This window comes from Salmo salar, chromosome ssa05 (genome assembly GCF_905237065.1).
Source record: "Salmo salar chromosome ssa05, Ssal_v3.1, whole genome shotgun sequence".
Lineage (NCBI taxonomy): Eukaryota > Metazoa > Chordata > Actinopteri > Salmoniformes > Salmonidae > Salmo > Salmo salar.
In genome coordinates, this window is record NC_059446.1 from 66,384,669 (window position 1) to 66,399,408 (window position 14,740).

The 14,740-nt window shown below is 43.6% G+C and overlaps 1 protein-coding gene and 1 pseudogene across 1 annotated transcript; one reads left to right on the top strand and one right to left on the bottom strand.

The window, feature by feature from the left end:
• LOC106605496 (centrosomal protein of 162 kDa-like) overlaps window positions 1-1,584 on the top strand; it is a 43,124-nt pseudogene extending 41,540 nt beyond the window's left edge.
• Window positions 1,585-2,708: 1,124 nt separating this feature from the next.
• Window positions 2,709-13,743, bottom strand: LOC106605485 (melanocortin-2 receptor accessory protein 2A). Its single transcript, XM_045718624.1, has 3 exons — window positions 13,348-13,743; window positions 12,656-12,755; window positions 2,709-4,369 (listed from the first exon to the last, which is right to left on the bottom strand). Exons 1-3 carry the CDS (start codon window positions 13,469-13,471, stop codon window positions 3,868-3,870), a joined length of 726 nt encoding a protein of 241 aa, XP_045574580.1. The 5' UTR covers window positions 13,472-13,743; the 3' UTR covers window positions 2,709-3,867.
• Between the last annotated feature and the right edge of the window lie 997 nt (window positions 13,744-14,740).

A 14,740-nucleotide genomic window follows, 5' to 3' on the forward strand; every position in this document is an offset into this window, starting at 1 on the left:
ATATTATTAATATTAGCTCTCTGTGTACATCCAAGGGCCAGCCGTGCTGCCCTGTTCTGAGCCAAGTGTAATTTTCCTAAGTCCTTTTTGGTTGCACCTGACCACACGATTGAACAGTAGTCAAGGTGTGACAAAACTAGGGCCTGTAGGACCTGCCTTGTTGATAGTGTTGTTAAGAATGCTTTATTACTGCTTGCATGAGTTACTTGATGTGGAATAGAGTTCCATGCAGTCATGGCTCTATGTAGTCATGGCTTTATTATCCGGACCGGACTGTATTTCCTGGGGAAAGCTCAACATTAATGCTTGCTTCATCTCTTTAACGCTCTGTTTAGCTGACAAGGCTGTTGGAGGAGCTGAAGCAGGCCAAGGAGTGCCAGAGCTCAGACACTTCACTAGCCTGGAGAGAAAGATCCAGAGCTCAGACACTTCACTAGCCTGGAGAGAAAGATCCAGAGCTCAGACACTTCACTAGCCTGGAGAGAAAGATCCAGAGCTCAGACACTTCACTAGCCTGGAGAGAAAGATCCACAGCTCAGACACTTCACTAGCCTGGAGAGAAAGATCCAGAGCTCAGACACTTCACTAGCCTGGAGAGAAAGATCCACAGCCCAGAGCTCAGACACTTCACTAGCCTGGAGAGAAAGATCCAGAGCTCAGAGCTCAGACACTTCACTAGCCTGGAGAGAAAGATCCAGAGCTCAGACACTTCACTAGCCTGGAGAGAAAGATCCACAGCCCAGAGCTCAGACACTTCACTAGCCTGGAGAGAAAGATCCAGAGCTCAGACACTTCACTAGCCTGGAGAGAAAGATCCAGAGCCCAGAGCTCAGACACTTCACTAGCCTGGAGAGAAAGATCCACAGCCCAGAGCTCAGACACTTCACTAGCCTGGAGAGAAAGATCCACAGCATGGAGCTACGACACACTCAGAGGGAGAAAGAGCTCCAGCAGGTGAACACACACACAGAGAGAGGAAGAAAGAGCTGCTGCAGGTAAATACACACACCACCCACAGAAAGAACACTGAATAACACATATGCCCACGGTGCCATCCTGCAGGTGATAGGTCAGACTCGGCTGGTGGTGGAGGCTGAGCAGCAGTCTGAGGTGGAGCGTTGGAGGAGGCTGGCTCAGGGAAAGACCCAGGAGCTGGAGGTCTTCCTTCTGGAACTGGACTCTATCCTGGACGTCTTGAGAGAACTTCAGAGACAGGGACTGGTTATCCCTGCTCCGGACCGGGCTTCTGCTGTACCCTTCAGCTGGAGGACCTGAAACACTGGGACATAGGCTCTTTCTAATTACTTACAAATCTGTCCTCACCTTGACCAGGCAAAAGCCAGCCTAACGATGAGCTTCCACTTTTTCAGTTAAGTATTTTTTTATTCAGTGCAGATAAAGGGGAGAAGACGAGGAGAGGGCAGATTTGGAAGCAATTCATACAACCTTTAGGCGAACCCATCATTGTGCTGAACAATCAGGTTATTTATTTTTGTAGATTTGTATTTTTATACTTGATCATTGGAATTTATTTTAAGTTATTCAATGCATGTTAGAAAAATAAAGGACGTTTTGTATAATTTTTTCCTGTGTGTGTTTTGAATTTGTAACGTGTGTTCACAAAGATGAAACATCTGAAAGGTGACTAACTAATTATTCAAATTCATACATTTTGAAATTATCCCCAAGATGATTGTTGCTGTTGACTCCAGTTGTGGGTTGTTGCTACACATTAGCATATCATCAAATATGTATTATTAACATGTATTATTTTTTATTTAACCAGGCAAGTCAGTTAAAAAGAAATTCTTATTTACAATGACGGCCTACCGGGGAACAGTGGGTTAACTGCCTTGTTCAGGGGCAGAACGACAGATTTTTATTCATGGCAGTGAAGCATTTTGTAAACCCAGCCCAGGTGTCTCCTGTAAACCCAGCCCAGGTGTCTCCTGTAAACCCAGCCCAGGTGTCTCCTGTAAACCCAGCCCAGGTGTCTCCTGTAAACCCAGCCCAGGTGTCTCCTGTAAACCCAGCCCAGGTGTCTCCTGTAAACCCAGCCCAGGTGTCTCCTGTAAACCCAGCCCAGGTGTCTCCTGTAAACCCAGCCCAGGTGTCTCCTGTAAACCCAGCCCAGGTGTCTCCTGTAAACCCAGCCCAGGTGTCTCCTGTAAACCCAGCCCAGGTGTCACAATAATAATATTAGGTTTGTTCTTCTCTGGTCTAATCCTTAGAATTAGAGGATTGTAAAGGAAACTGCATCAAACACAGCAGGGATTTTAAAGTTCTACTCAAGTCTCCTTTTCAACTAATTTACTTTAAAAAAGGCACATCGCAATAGGTGGTCCAGGTAGTCATTACATAGCACAAATGGGGGGTTTGGCCTTTCCTCTTTTGTTCTCTATTGCTACTCAATGTTTTCTCAAGCAAGGGGGAGACTGATGACGTCACATCAAACCAACTCCTTGAATGCAATACTCCTGTCTAAAAAAACACTATTTTGGTCAATGTATTTTAGTGTGTACTATTTTTACTTGGGATATCGCTTTTCAAAAGGGAAAATTAAAAACAAATTGCTGGAGGACGTCTTAAAATCCTGTAAAACCGATAATAGTGAAACAATTCATCACTTATCTTCAGAATTAGAGAACTTTACTCTATTTCATGGTTCCAAGGTACTTTGAAATGGTTATATAATGAACACAATCAGCTGCCGTTTAAATAGATTTATTTAGTCACAACCTTCTATAGACTTGGCAGATGAGAACTTGACATGTATGTAAAGCATTGACAGGAGCAACACATTGTATATAAAAGGTAAGGTATATAACAGTTTATAGTGATTAACAGATGTGCTACAATTAGTACTGAACAAGGACAACATTCAGACTGCTGTTGAATTGAAAACCCAAAAGAAGAGTCTTGCCTTTCTGGTACTTTTTGGTTATTGTATCAAATTCTCCTTGCCTCTTCTGTTGTCTCCATCCCCTTAACTGATTTCTGCAAGGCCTCCACCACTATACGGGGAGACTGAGTGGCGCAGCGGTCTAAGGTACTGCATCACTACAGACCCGGGTTCAATTCTGGGATGTATCACAACAGGCCGTTATCGGGGGTCCCATAGGTTGGCGCACAATTGGCCCAGCATCGTCCGGGTTAGGGGAGGATTTGGCCGTGGTAGGCCGTCATTGAAAATTAGAATTTGTTCTTAACTGACTTGCCTAGTTAAATAAAAAAACATTCAAATCAACTTGATGAAGCTGGACTTCCAGTTTAGCGTTGAGATGTGACATCACAAGTTCTGGCTCTGCGTGGGCAACCTTGTTGACATAAAGATTAGAAAAATAGCTCATATCACATAGGTATATTTAACTCTGATAACTAACATTTAAATGTTTATATTTTGACTGGACAGTAATTTAGCCTGAACCAAATCTGAACAGAATGAAAATGTCAGGAGGTACAGTTACTGTAGGAGGATCCAGAATAATCCAGAATGTCCTCACAATGGAGGTGGTGTGAGAAGCTGGAACCACAGCCTAATTAGGAGAGCTTGCACTGTACATGACTGGCACAACACAGAATGTTAGATTAGGACCTTGACACAACTCTATATAAGGCTGATGAGTCCTGTGATGTCCTCATAATTATCTATAATGTCCTAACGGAGGTGGGTGTGAGAAGTAAGCAGGACCCTAGTCTATTGTGTGATGGGCAGGACAGTCCGTCTTCTGAAGGGCACTACGTGGCCGATGACACTCACCCTCTAGGATGATTGATGGTTCCCCCAGTCAATCGTGTGAAGGACCCCATTGGAACGACACTACCCCTCCAGGATGACTGGCGGCACCCCAGGAAGTAGAGAGGACCTTAGTCCATCATGTGATGTGCGCTGTGGGACCAATGACACTCCCCCGCCATGATGATTGGTGGCTCCCCCAGCAGCAGATCGTCCGCCCCCAGGGCGGAGCAGTGCTCGGAGTTCACAACGTTAGGGATGTTGAAGTGGGACAGGGACATTGCCTCTCTGTGGTCAGTCCGGTTCCCCCCCAACATGGCAGCCCCTTGCAGGGCACGGCTGACACCTACTTCCATCCCCACCACCACCCCCTCCTCTGGGCTGCCTGACCTGCCTCGCCCCGGCCCCTGGACAAGCCCTCCTCTGGGTGCTCCCACAACTCGTGCGCCAGCTCTAGGCCTGGACCCCTCCTGGGCCTGTTCCTCATTGATGTAGCAGTGGAAGAGGGAGCGGCTGAGAGAGGAGTCCAGTAAGGGGCGATGGAGGCAGGGCCGGTGGTCAGGGTCTGCAGGGGGGCGGAGGTCTTCCACACAGCTGGTCAGACGAACACGCTTCTTATAGGGCTCAGCTCCTCTAGACGGGGGACAGTTGAGGACCAGGAGTGAATTAGAAGAGAAATAGGTGTGACTACCTCACAATTAAAAGTGAAAAACATAAACTGCCTTAATCAGAATCAGGGAGGACAGGGAGAGAGAAGAAAGAGACATAGATGTTATGTGAGGGAGGACAGGGGGAGGGAAGAAAGACATGGATGTTAGGTAAGAGAGGACAGGGAGAGGGAAGAATGAGACATGGACGTTAGATAAAAGCGGACAGGGAGAGGGAAGAAAGGACAGGGAGAGGGAAGAAAGAGACATGGATGTTATGTAAGGGAGGACGGGGAGGGAAGAAAGAGACATGGATGGTAGGTAAGAGAGGACGGAGAGGGAAGAAAGAGACATGGATGGTAGGTAAGAGAGAGGACAGGGATAGGGAAGAAAGAGACATGCATGGTAGGTAAGAGAGGACAGGGAGAGGGAAGAAAGAGACATGCATGGTAGGTAAGAGAGGACGGAGAGGGAAGAAAGAGACATGCATGGTAGGTAAGAGAGGACAGGGAGAGGGAAGAAAGAGACATGCATGGTAGGTAAGAGAGGACAGGGAGAGGGAAGAAAGAGACATGCATGGTAGGTAAGAGAGGACAGGGAGAGGGAAGAAAGAGACATGCATGGTAGGTAAGAGAGGACAGGGAGAGGGAAGAAAGAGACATGCATGGTAGGTAAGAGAGGACATAGAGAGGGAAGAAAGAGACATGGATGGTAGGTAAGAGAGGGTATCATGTATTCCCTTTTGCGGAGTATGACTCTTCATTCATGCTCAAACAAACAAGTCTTTCGATTGAATAATCAATGCATGTTTAGAAAGAGCTGTGTGTTGCGTGTCCGTGCGCTAATTCTGTGTATATTGGCACTCGTGTATATTGGCTCAACACCATATTTCTATCCTCTTAGCAGGTGTCTTTGTTTTTTGGCTTTAGCTCAGCTCAGTATATAGCTGCATTAAAGCAAGCAGAGAGCGAGAGAGGAAGAGAGAGGGAGGAAGAGAGAACGCTGAGTAAATGGATGTCATAGCGTTGGACTAGAGTAGTGGAGCGCTGTGATCAGCAGACCTGGGAGGTTAACAGGCTTGGCCCTGGTGGGGCCTCTTGAGGCCCTCTGACCTCCATTACTGAACACAGCAAGACAACTTGCTCCTCTACTCAGCAGCCAGCACTCATCAGCTCTCACATTCACTTAGGGCCTAATAGGCTGTGTTTAGACAGGCTGTCCAATTCAAGTTTTGCCCCAGTTATTGGTCTTTTGACCAATCCTATCAGATCTTTTCACATCAGATCATATTCAGAGCTGATCTAAATGATAAAACGACCAATTTGTGAAAATAAAATCAGAATTGGGATGCCTGTCTAAATGTAGCCATAAAGAAGAGAAGCCTGATGTGTTCTCAGCACACCCATGCACGCACGCACGCACACACACACACACACACACACACACACACACACACACACACACACACACACACACACACACACACACACACACACACACACACACACACACACACACACACACACACACACACACACACACACACACACACACACACAGAGGGCTACAATTGGAAATGCAAGACTTAGAGGGAGACTGATGGTTATCACTCAGTCTTTCATTTGTTGTTATAGTCACACACACAGAAACAGACTTCCAGCCTTAACTAGTTGGTCACATTAAATGCATTAACTGCCAGCCTGCTTGCTGTGCTGTGGTCCTGCAATAGATAGAGCCTGGGAAGTATCAAGGTAGAGCAGCATGCTGGTCAGTCACCGGTCCCTGCAGGCTGATTGTTTTCATCAGCAAGCCAGTGAGGTCTGTCTGGAAGGCAGTGAGGTCTGTCTGGAAGGCAGTGAGGTCTGTCTGGAAGGCAGTGAGGTCTGGAAGCCAGTGAGGTCTGTCTGGAAGCCAGTGAGGTCTGTCTGGAAGCCAGTGAGGTCTGGAAGCCAGTGAGGTCTGTCTGGAAGCCAGTGAGGTCTGTCTGGAAGCCAGTGAGGTCTGTCTGGAAGCCAGTGAGGTCTGTCTGGAAGCCAGTGAGGTCTGTCTGGAAGCCAGTGAGGTCTGTCTGGAAGCCAGTGAGGTCTGTCTGGAAGCCAGTGAGGTCTGTCTGGAAGCCAGTGAGGTCTGTCGGAAAGGCAGTGAGGTTTGTCTGCAAGGGATCCCAGAGCTGAGCCTCAGCCGAGCCTGGCAGAGATCCACTCCAGAAGAACAGATACATACAGACTCAGGGGCACAGCTCTCTGACAGCTAATGAGAGAGCCGTGGCAGCTGCCACACACAGTCACAGGGATAAGGGAGGTTCAGAGAGCAACATAAAACGTTCACAGGGGAAAACTGAGCTTAAAGAAATAGTCAGCTTAGATAGAGTTGAGAAAGGAGAGTGGTAGAGAGAGAGGGGATGAAGCTCCAAGAGAAAGAGAACTCAGACACCGCATGCAAACAGACTGCATCATTACATTGGCGTACGATTATTTCTATGCAATTGTTGCAATCTATGCACGGCATAACCACAATCAGAATCACACAACATGGAAGTGTTATGAATTATCTTCCAGCCACATGCCAGGTGTGTGTAACAACAGGCTACACCCACTACTTTATTATAAACAAAATCACCAATAGCAATATATGATACATAAAACATAATTGGTTACACTTTACTTCACACCCACCGTCATAACAGGTTATGACACGGCCATAACCATGTCATAAAATGTAATAACAGCTGACATAACTTGTCATAACCTATTATAATATGATCATAACACTGTCATAATAAAATATATATAGACCGGTTGTGATGTATATTGTGTTATTTTATGGCTGGTTATGACACCTACATAAGAGTGTCAAAACCCACAAAACCTACCACACAAAGCAAAACATTCCATTACACCATATCCTACTTGTCAACAGTGTCAATGTTATATATACAGAACAGTACCAGTCAAAAGTTTGGACAGATGTACTCATTCAAGGGATTTTCTTTATTTTTACATTGTAGAATAATAGTGAAGATATCAAAACTTTGAAATAACACATATGGAATCATGTAGTAACCAAAAAAGTGTTAAACAAATCAAAATATATTTACATTTGAGATTCTTTAAAGTAGCCACCCTTTGCCTTGATGACAGCTTTGCACACTCTTGGCATTCTCTCAACCAGCTTCACCTGGAATGCTTTTACAAGAGTCTTGCATGAGTTCCAACAAATGCTGAGCACTTGTTGGCTGCTTGTCCTTCACTCTGCACTCCAACACATCCCAAACCATCTCAATTTGGTTGAGGTTGGGTGATTGTGGAGGCCAGGTGATCTGATACAGCACTCCATCACTCTCCTTCTTCATCAAATAGCCATTACACAGCCTAAAGGTGTGTGTTGGGTCATTGTCCTGTTGAAAAACAAATGATATACCCACTAAGCACAGACCAGATGGGATGGAGTATCGCTGCAGAATGCTGTGGTAGACCTGCTGGTTAAGTATGCCTTGAATTCTAAATAAATCACTGACAGTGTCACCAGTAAAGCACCCCCACCCCATCACACCTCCTCCTCCATGCTTCACGATGGGAACCACACATGCGAAGATCATCCGTGCACATACTCCGCGTCTCACAAAGACCAAAAATCTCAAATTTGGACTCATCAAACCAAAGGACAGATTTCCCCCAGTCTAATGTCCATTGCTCATGTTTCTTGGCCCAAGCAAGTCTCTTCTTATTATTGATGTCCTTTAGTAGTGGTTTCTTTGCAGCAATTTGACCATGAAGGCCTGATTCACGCAGTCTCCTCTTAACAGTGGGATGTTGAGATGTGTCTGTTACTTAGGTGCAGTTAACTCTAATGAACTTATCCTCTGCAGCAGAGGTAACTCTGGGTCTTCCTTTCCTGTGTCGGTCCTCATTACAGCCAGTTTCATCATAGCGCTTGATGGTATTTGCGACTGCACTTGAAGAAACTTTCAAAGTTCGTGAAATATTCCGGATTGCTGTTTCTCTTTGCTTATTTCAGCTGTTCTTGCCATAGTATGGACTAGGTCTTTAACCAAATAGAGCTATCTTCTGTATACCACCCCTACCTTGTCACAACACAACTGATTGGCTCAAACACATTAAGAAGGAAAGCAATTACACAAATGAACTTTTAACAAGGCATACCTATTAATTGAAATGCATTCCAGGTGATTACCTCATGAAGCTGGTTGAGAGAATGCCAAGAGTGTGCAAAGCTGTCATCAAGGCATAGGGTGGCTACTTTGAAGAATCTCAAATATAAAATATGTGGATTTGTTTAACACTTTTTTGGTTACTACATGATTCCATGTGTTATTTCATAGTTTTGATGTCTTCACTATTATTCTACAATGTAGAAAATAGTAAAAATAAAGAGAAACTCTTGAATGTGTAGGTGTGTCCACACTTTTGACTGGTACTGTATATATATATATATTTCTTTATTAACGTTGTTAAATTATCATTGTAATTGCACACACATTGATGTCAGACATGGACCTACCCCAATGATCTGTTAATGACGGGATGAAGTCAGGAGCAGATTTCAGGAGCAAAACCAGACACCCTCTTTTTGACTGATGACTGATATAAGGGCATGTACGTGATAGTCTTATCTGGCTTATATGATTATGGTCATAATGCTTCTTGACTTTGTCATGACATTTATTTGCTACAAGTTATTTAAAATGATGAAAAAAATATGACTGTAAAGAATTCATTTCAACAAAAAAAGGATTTAAGAGAAACTTTCAAATAAACTGAAACTTTTTGGCATGGAATAAAACATTTGAATAAATGTAGGTTTTCACACTCTTCTGTACAGTTGAAGTCGGAAGTTTACATACACGTAGGTTGGAGTCATTAAAACTCATTTCTCAACCACTCCACACATTTCTTGTTAAACTATAGTTTTGGCAAGTTGGTTAGGACATCTACTTGTGTTTGACACCAGCAATTTTTCCAACAATTGTTTACAGACAGATTATAAGACTTATAATTCACTGTATCACATTTCCAGTGGGTCAGAAGTTTACATACACTAAGTTGACTGTGCCCTTAAACAGCTTGGAAAATTCCAGAAAATTATGTCATGGCTTTAGAAGCTTCTGATAGGGTAATTGACATCATTTGAGTCAATTGGAGGTGTACCTGTGGATGTATTTCAAGGCCTACCTTCAAACTCAGTGCCTCTTTGCTTGACATCATGGGAAAATCAAAAGAAATCAGCCAAGACCACAGAAAAATAATTGTAGACCTCCACAAGTCTGGTTCATCCTTGAGAGCAGTTTCTAAACGCCTGAAGGTACCACGTTCATCTGTAAAAACAATAATATGCTAGTATAAACACAATGGGACCACGCAGCAGTCATACCGCTCAGGAAGGAGACACGTTCTGTCTCCTAGAGATGAAAGTACTTGCGAAAAGTGCAAATCATCCCGGAACAACAGCAAAGCACCTTGTGAAGATGCTGGAGGAAACAGGTACAAAAGTATCTATATCCACAGTAAAACTAGTCCTATATCGAAATAACCTGAAAGGCCGCTCAGCAAGGATGAAGCCACTGCTCCAAAACTGCCATAGAAAAAAGCCAGACTACGGTTTGCAAATGCACATGGGGACAAAGATCATACTTTTTGAAGAAATGCCCTCTGATCTGATGAAACAAAAATAGAACCTTTTGGCCATAATGACCATCGTTGTCACGATCGTCATACTGATTAGACCAAGGCGCAGCGGGAATGTGTATGCTCATCTTCTTTTATTTAATGAGAAGAAAACGAAACAAAACACTTAATCAAAACAACAACGATGACGACGAAAAAAACAGTCCTGTGAGACATTCAGCTACACATGGAACAACTACCCACAAAAACCCATGAAAAAACACCCCTACTAAATAGGACCTTCAATTAGAGGCAACGAGGAAAAGCTGCCTCCAATTGAAGGTCAACCCAATAAACTAAACATAGAAATAAAATAACTAGACACAGACTAACATAGAACATTAACCAAAACCCCCCGAAACACATAAAACAAAAACCCCCTGCCACGTCCTGACCAAACTACAATAACAAATAACCCCTTTTACTGGTCAGGACGTGACAATCGTTATGTTTGGAGGAAAAAGGGGAGGCTTGGAAGCCGAAGAACACCATCCCAACCGTGAAGCACGGGGGTGGCAGCATCATGTTGTGGGGGTGCTTTGCTGCAGGAAGGACTGGTGCACTTCACAAAATAGATGGCATCATGAGGCAGAAAAAGTATGTTGATATATTGAAGCAACATCTCAAGACATCAGTCAGGAAGTTAAATCTTGGTCGCAAATGGGTCTTCCAAATGGACAATGACCCCAAGCATACTTCCAAAATTGTGGCAAAATAGCTTAAGGACAACAAAGTTAAGGTTTTGGAGTGTCCATCACAAAGCCCTGACCTCAACCCTGTAGAAAATGTGTGGGCAGAACTGAAAAAACGTGTATGAGCAAGGAGGCCTACAAACCTGACTCATTTACACCAGCTCCGTCAGAAGGAATGGGCCAAAATTCCCCAACTTATTGTGGGAAGCTTGTGGAAGGCTGCCCGAAATGTTTGACCCAAGTAAACAATTTAAAGGCAATGCTACCAAATACTAATTGAGTGTATGTACACTTCTGACCCACTGGGAATGTGATGAAAGAAATAAAAGCTGAAATAAATCCTTCTCTCTACTATTATTCTGACATTTCACATTCTTAAAGTAAAGTGGTGATCCTAACTGACCTAAGACAGGGACTTTCTACTTGGATTAAATGTCAGGAACTGTGAAAAACTGAGTTTAAATGTATTTGGCTAAGGTGTATGTAAACTTCCGACTTCAACTGTAGGTGTCATAACCAGCCATAAAAAAACACAATATATGTCACAACAGGTGTAAATATATGCGTCATGACAGTGCTATGACCATATTATGACAGGTCTTGAGAAGTTATGTCAGCTCTATTGACATTGACATGGTTATGACCGTGTAATAACATGTTACGACACTAGGTGTTAAGTGAAGCGTTACCACATAATTGCATAAAATTATAAACATCATAAACTTTGATCTTGTACTTTTTCAAGTAAATGTATTGACCTGTCAAAAAATGTCTTGTTGCTATCCCATAAACACATAGTTGAAAGCTACAGATTTGCACTGTCTACTGTGGTTAATCTGCTTCCATTCCTGAGATCGCACAGCAAAGCAATGCACAAGTTGGATCCAAAGTATGCGGCACACTGCGCACACCGACCGCAGCCTAGTCCGGCAGATGAGCTACAGCGGTGCGGCTTGCCTACCATTGAAATGAATGGACTTCCGCCGGAACACATACAGTTTACCGCAGTTTGTTTGCACGAGGCTAGAGAGAGAGATGAGGGGAATGGGAGAGAGACAGGGCACGGAGGGAGGCAGAATAGAGGGACCACCAAGGGAGAGATCTCTGACTGAAAAGGAGAGAGAAAGGATAAAGAGAGGTGCAGAGGATGGGAGAGAAACAGGGCATTGAGGGAGGGGGGAAGAGACGGAGGGACCACCAAGGGAGAGATCTATGACTGAAAAGGAGAAAGAAGGATCGAAGCAGAGCTAATAGAATGAAAAAAAGAGGGCGCTGACAGAGAGTGAGAGAGAGAGCGAGAGAGAGAGAGAGAGAGAGAGAGAGAGAGAGAGAGAGAGAGAGATCACGTGTGTAAATTAGACATATGCTACAACCATGGATACAAGGGAAGAGGGCTGCTGATAATTAGAATCCTTTACTAAGAAGTCATCAAACATCAGAGTGCACTGAGACTGGGAGGGAGAATTGTAGCATTTACAGAGAGGAAAAGCAAGAGACACTCTGAACCAGGCGCTCTCTGTGGTGCTGAAGCAGAACTAACCACAGCCTGTGTAAGGCTCTGCCACTAACACGCATGGTGCTGTCCATGGTGCTGGAAAGTAAGTACCACAAAACATGGAATATGAACAGCCACACTGCCAATGTTATTTACCTGGTGTGATAAATAATTGTGCATGCTAAGAAACTGTCTGTGCTGCTGAACCACCACTAATAAGCAGGTTGCTATCCAAGGTCCTGAAAAGCACCATGAAACTTGGAACATGAACCAGTCACACTGTCTGCCATTTACCTACCTTGGCAAATAATTGTGCACATGTTAAGAGGCACTGGAAGTTGGTGGGTTACTAAGTAATTCACTTGATTGACATGTGATGGCTGGTTGATAAGGAGACTCACTCGGGATTTGGAGCTCCTGTCTTGGTGAGAAGCGTCAGGACAAAGAACATGAAGATGACAAAGACAGCCAGGCCCACCCAGAAGCCTATCACAATGGAGTCTGCAACACAACAACACTTGATTGACAGGTCAAATACATGTTTTAGTTCCAATGTATAGTAGGTCATTATATCTATAGAATGACAAAAACAACAGTATTTTAAGCACAATGAGATGGAGAGAGAGAACTATGAAAATGTGTTATGATCCAAGTGACATTGTGAGGTGCATGTTATCCTAGAGGGAAAATACATGTATTGATTGTGTGTGTAATTTAAAAGGCTGACACACATACAGGCCTAAACAAGGAACCCCCTTACTCAGACACTCAGCATTGACTTGCTTATATTTCTCTGCAGGGTTTACACTCTAAGGCGGTCCCCCCCTCCTCTCTCTCTATAGCTCTCATAAACTACACACACACCCTCTACCTATTTGTCATTATGAAGAATATCGGCTATACTTATCTTTAACTTCTAGCCACAAATATGAATGTGATGCAATGAGCCATGGCAATTCTCAGGCATAAATACATGCACACATGATTTAATCACAGTTCACTTCTACAATAAAGTCATGCATGCGTAACGCAGAGAAGATGGGTGAAAGGGGGAGGGGCAGCACAGGACTGTAAACTGAGATCCTGTACTTACATCGGTGCGCTTTGAGTCCCTCGAACGAAACAGGCTCATCATCGTCGTAATATTCATATGTCCACTTGTAGTCCGGGTCCGGAGCGTTTCCGCCTGATAGATTTGAGTGGTTAAACTCAGACATCTCCAAAAAGATCCAAGAGCGCAGGCGGACTAAAAACAACAAAAAAGGCGAACGTTAAATACAACACCGCATTGTGCCAAACAATTTCAAGTAATGGTCATCAGTAGATGCGCAAGCTTCAGTCATTGGACAATGTTGGTGCGGTGCGTGCGCAGTGAGACAGGTTTATTCCCCCACAGCAATCTTTTTTTTTTTTTATCTAGCGAAGTAGGCGAGGATTTCTGAGGTATACTAAACTTCACCACACGCAGCTGTGCGCTTACACTGCACGCTCTCTCTCTCTCTCTCTGGATTCGGAACGAGGGTGCGCCTCTCCATTGACATCATCTTGAATTGCTTTCGGACTCGCGCGCTTGGCTAGGATGCGCAGAGCAATAAAGAGTTGGAGGGCGGTTAAATGGAGAGCGGTAGCTAGGATATGTAGCCTACACTTTTAGAAGAGAGGGACTGCGACGTGGAGTGATCTCATCACAATCCATCAATGAAAATATTTATGCAAAGGCACTAGTGGCTTTAAAGATGTTCTGGATCTATGTTTTGGAATACTGTCAATAAGCCATCATGTTCAAAGGTCAAGCATACTCTATTTTATTGTCACGAAAACAGAGTGAAATTAAAGTAGCAGAATCCAGGCTATTATTCATCTAAGGTTCAGCAGTTAATTAATCAGTGGATGCTTGAAAAGGGATGATTTCAGAAGAGACATTTAATTATTCTCTCTTTGTTCACCATTGTCTTATTTAAGGATTAAATATTCCGCAGGCAGTGAAGATGAACTGAACTGATGCACAAGACACTATACAAGCAAGAGCTTTTGAATATATTAATTCAGGATCGGTGTTCCGTTCATGTAACAAGAACATTTCCCAGGACATAGACATATCTGATATTGGCAGAAAGCTTAAATCCTTGTTAATCTAACTGCACTGTCCAATTTACAGTAGGTATTACAGTGAAATAATACCATGCTATTGTTTGAGGAGTGTGCACAGTTTTGAACTTGAAAATGTATTAATAAACCAATTAGGCATATTTGGGTAGTCTTGATACACAGTTTTGAACAGAAATGCAATGGTTTATTGGATCAGTCTAAAACTTTGCACATACACTGCTGCCATCTAGTTGACAAATTGTAATTGCAACTGGGCTAGAATAATACATTTTGGCCTTTCTCTTGCATTACAAAGATGGTACAAAAAATTTACGGTTGGTTTTTTTCTTTGTATTATCTTTTACGAGATCTAATGTGTTATATTCTCCTACATTCCC